A 1,891-nucleotide genomic window follows, 5' to 3' on the forward strand; every position below is an offset into this window, starting at 1 on the left:
TCACTTAAAGCTCCACGAGGCTCCGGCAGCGGATGGTGGCGAACCCTGCTGTACTCTTCCACCACAACTTTCTCTCACTCTTACTTCCTGTTTCTGTTGTGCCTGTAATTCAAAGGGTCAGCCTTGTCACACTGTGTCACGCTGAATATCCCCGAGAACTACGTTAAGGGTACACGTGTCTGTGGTGTGCTCAGCCACTTGCATGTTAATTTCATGAGCAGGCTGTTCTGTTGATCAGGTCAACTGGAACCCTCGACGTTGTAAGGGACGGAGTGCCAACAACAACATAGGAATATCTATCAACATCTTTTCTGCATATTGAACATGGCCATTTCATTAATGGTGTTGTCTGGATTCTATGCATGTGAGGCTGTGTGAATGATATAACAACACCTTGGAAACATTTAAGAGGAACCTTTATTTTACCACACAAGCAATATTCAGGCTGGTCAAGAGTTAGAAAATTTCCACTACAAGTCAACACGACTGAAATAATGATTCTGCAGTATTCATAAATAGTCGATTACAAAAGCTCTGTACTGAAGCTTGTCAAGACAAAGAAACAAATATACTCATTCAGTTCATATTGGCCAACTATACTGACATATCCAGGTTGAGCAGAAGTCGTTAAAACAACTATCATAAATGGCAATTAAGTGCATGGAATTAGACTGCAGGTTGGAACATACTGAAAGTTGGTGCTAAAAACAAGCCGTTATATAACTCTTGTACCATGGTGTTCTACAAGGATCTAGAATGATCTATCACATGAAGTCTGGCTGCTGATCGGTCAATAACTCAACCTCTCTTTTGAACAAGTTTGTGTGATGTTGTGACTTAAACTTTGCAATCTGTTGACTCAGTCTCGAATTTTGCTACAATGGCATCAGAGTCCTGTCATTTTACTATCTAAAACTTCAGTATTTACCAACTTTTATTCTGAGGTCCCTTGATTTTTAGGGCTTTGATTAAATATATGATTGTGTGGTTAAGAAGTTTGCTTCCCAAGCACATGATTCTGGGTTCAGGTCTACTGTGTGGTACCTTGGGCAAGTGTCTTTTACTGTAACCCTGGGCTGATCAAAACCCTGCGAGTGGATTTGAAACTGAAAGAAACCTGCCATGTATATGTATGTGTGTTTGTTAGTGTGTGTGGGTGTATGTGTGTGCGTGCATGCATGTGTGCATGCATGTGTGTATGTGTGTGTTTTATGTGTGTGCGTGTCAGTGTGTTCGTATGTAACTCCTTTTCATGTGTGTGTGTGTGTGCATGTATGTGTGTTTGTATGTGTGTGTGTTTGAATGTGTTTGTTTGTGACTCCTTTTCAAAACATTGTGTGGTAGTTGCAAATGAGTTTGTTATCATACAAGCAATGTCCTTCATTTCCAATATTCTGTGAAAACACGTCTGGCTATGGGGAAATATTACCTTGCATGGAAACAGTTGAAGATTGGCAGCAGCAAGGGCATCTGACCATAGACAATCTACCTCGATAAAATCTGTCTGACTCATGAAAATATGGGAAAGTGGATCCTAAAACGATGCTGCTGCTGCTTATGATGATGATGATGAGGATGAAGCTAATGACGACGATGATGACAACGACGATGATGATGAGGATTATGATGACAGTGATGAAGACAATGATGCACACACACACACACACGCACAAGCACACACGCACAAGCACACACACACACACACACACACACATACACGCACACTCACACAAATAACTGCTGTGAAAACAGAACAGTTGATATTCCACCAAAATCATACATTATCTTACATTAATCATGTATTATCAAATATTTACTTACCGAATTCTATAGATTCTGTCGCTATATTCCACCAATGGAAGTTTCCAGAGACACTAGAGATAAGTGTTGC

The 1,891-nt window shown here is 40.5% G+C and overlaps 1 protein-coding gene across 1 annotated transcript in view; it reads right to left on the bottom strand.

Moving 5' to 3' along the window:
* Positions 1-1,891, bottom strand: part of LOC106869139 (WD repeat-containing protein on Y chromosome) — a 92,944-nt gene that overhangs the window by 44,727 nt on the left and 46,326 nt on the right. The window contains exon 14 of the mRNA XM_014914715.2: positions 1,822-1,886. Coding sequence (XP_014770201.2) covers positions 1,822-1,886 — 65 coding nt within the window. The remainder of the gene's footprint in view (positions 1-1,821; positions 1,887-1,891) is intronic.

The sequence above is a fragment of the Octopus bimaculoides genome, chromosome 5, assembly GCF_001194135.2.
Source record: "Octopus bimaculoides isolate UCB-OBI-ISO-001 chromosome 5, ASM119413v2, whole genome shotgun sequence".
Classification (NCBI taxonomy): Eukaryota; Metazoa; Mollusca; class Cephalopoda; order Octopoda; family Octopodidae; genus Octopus; species Octopus bimaculoides.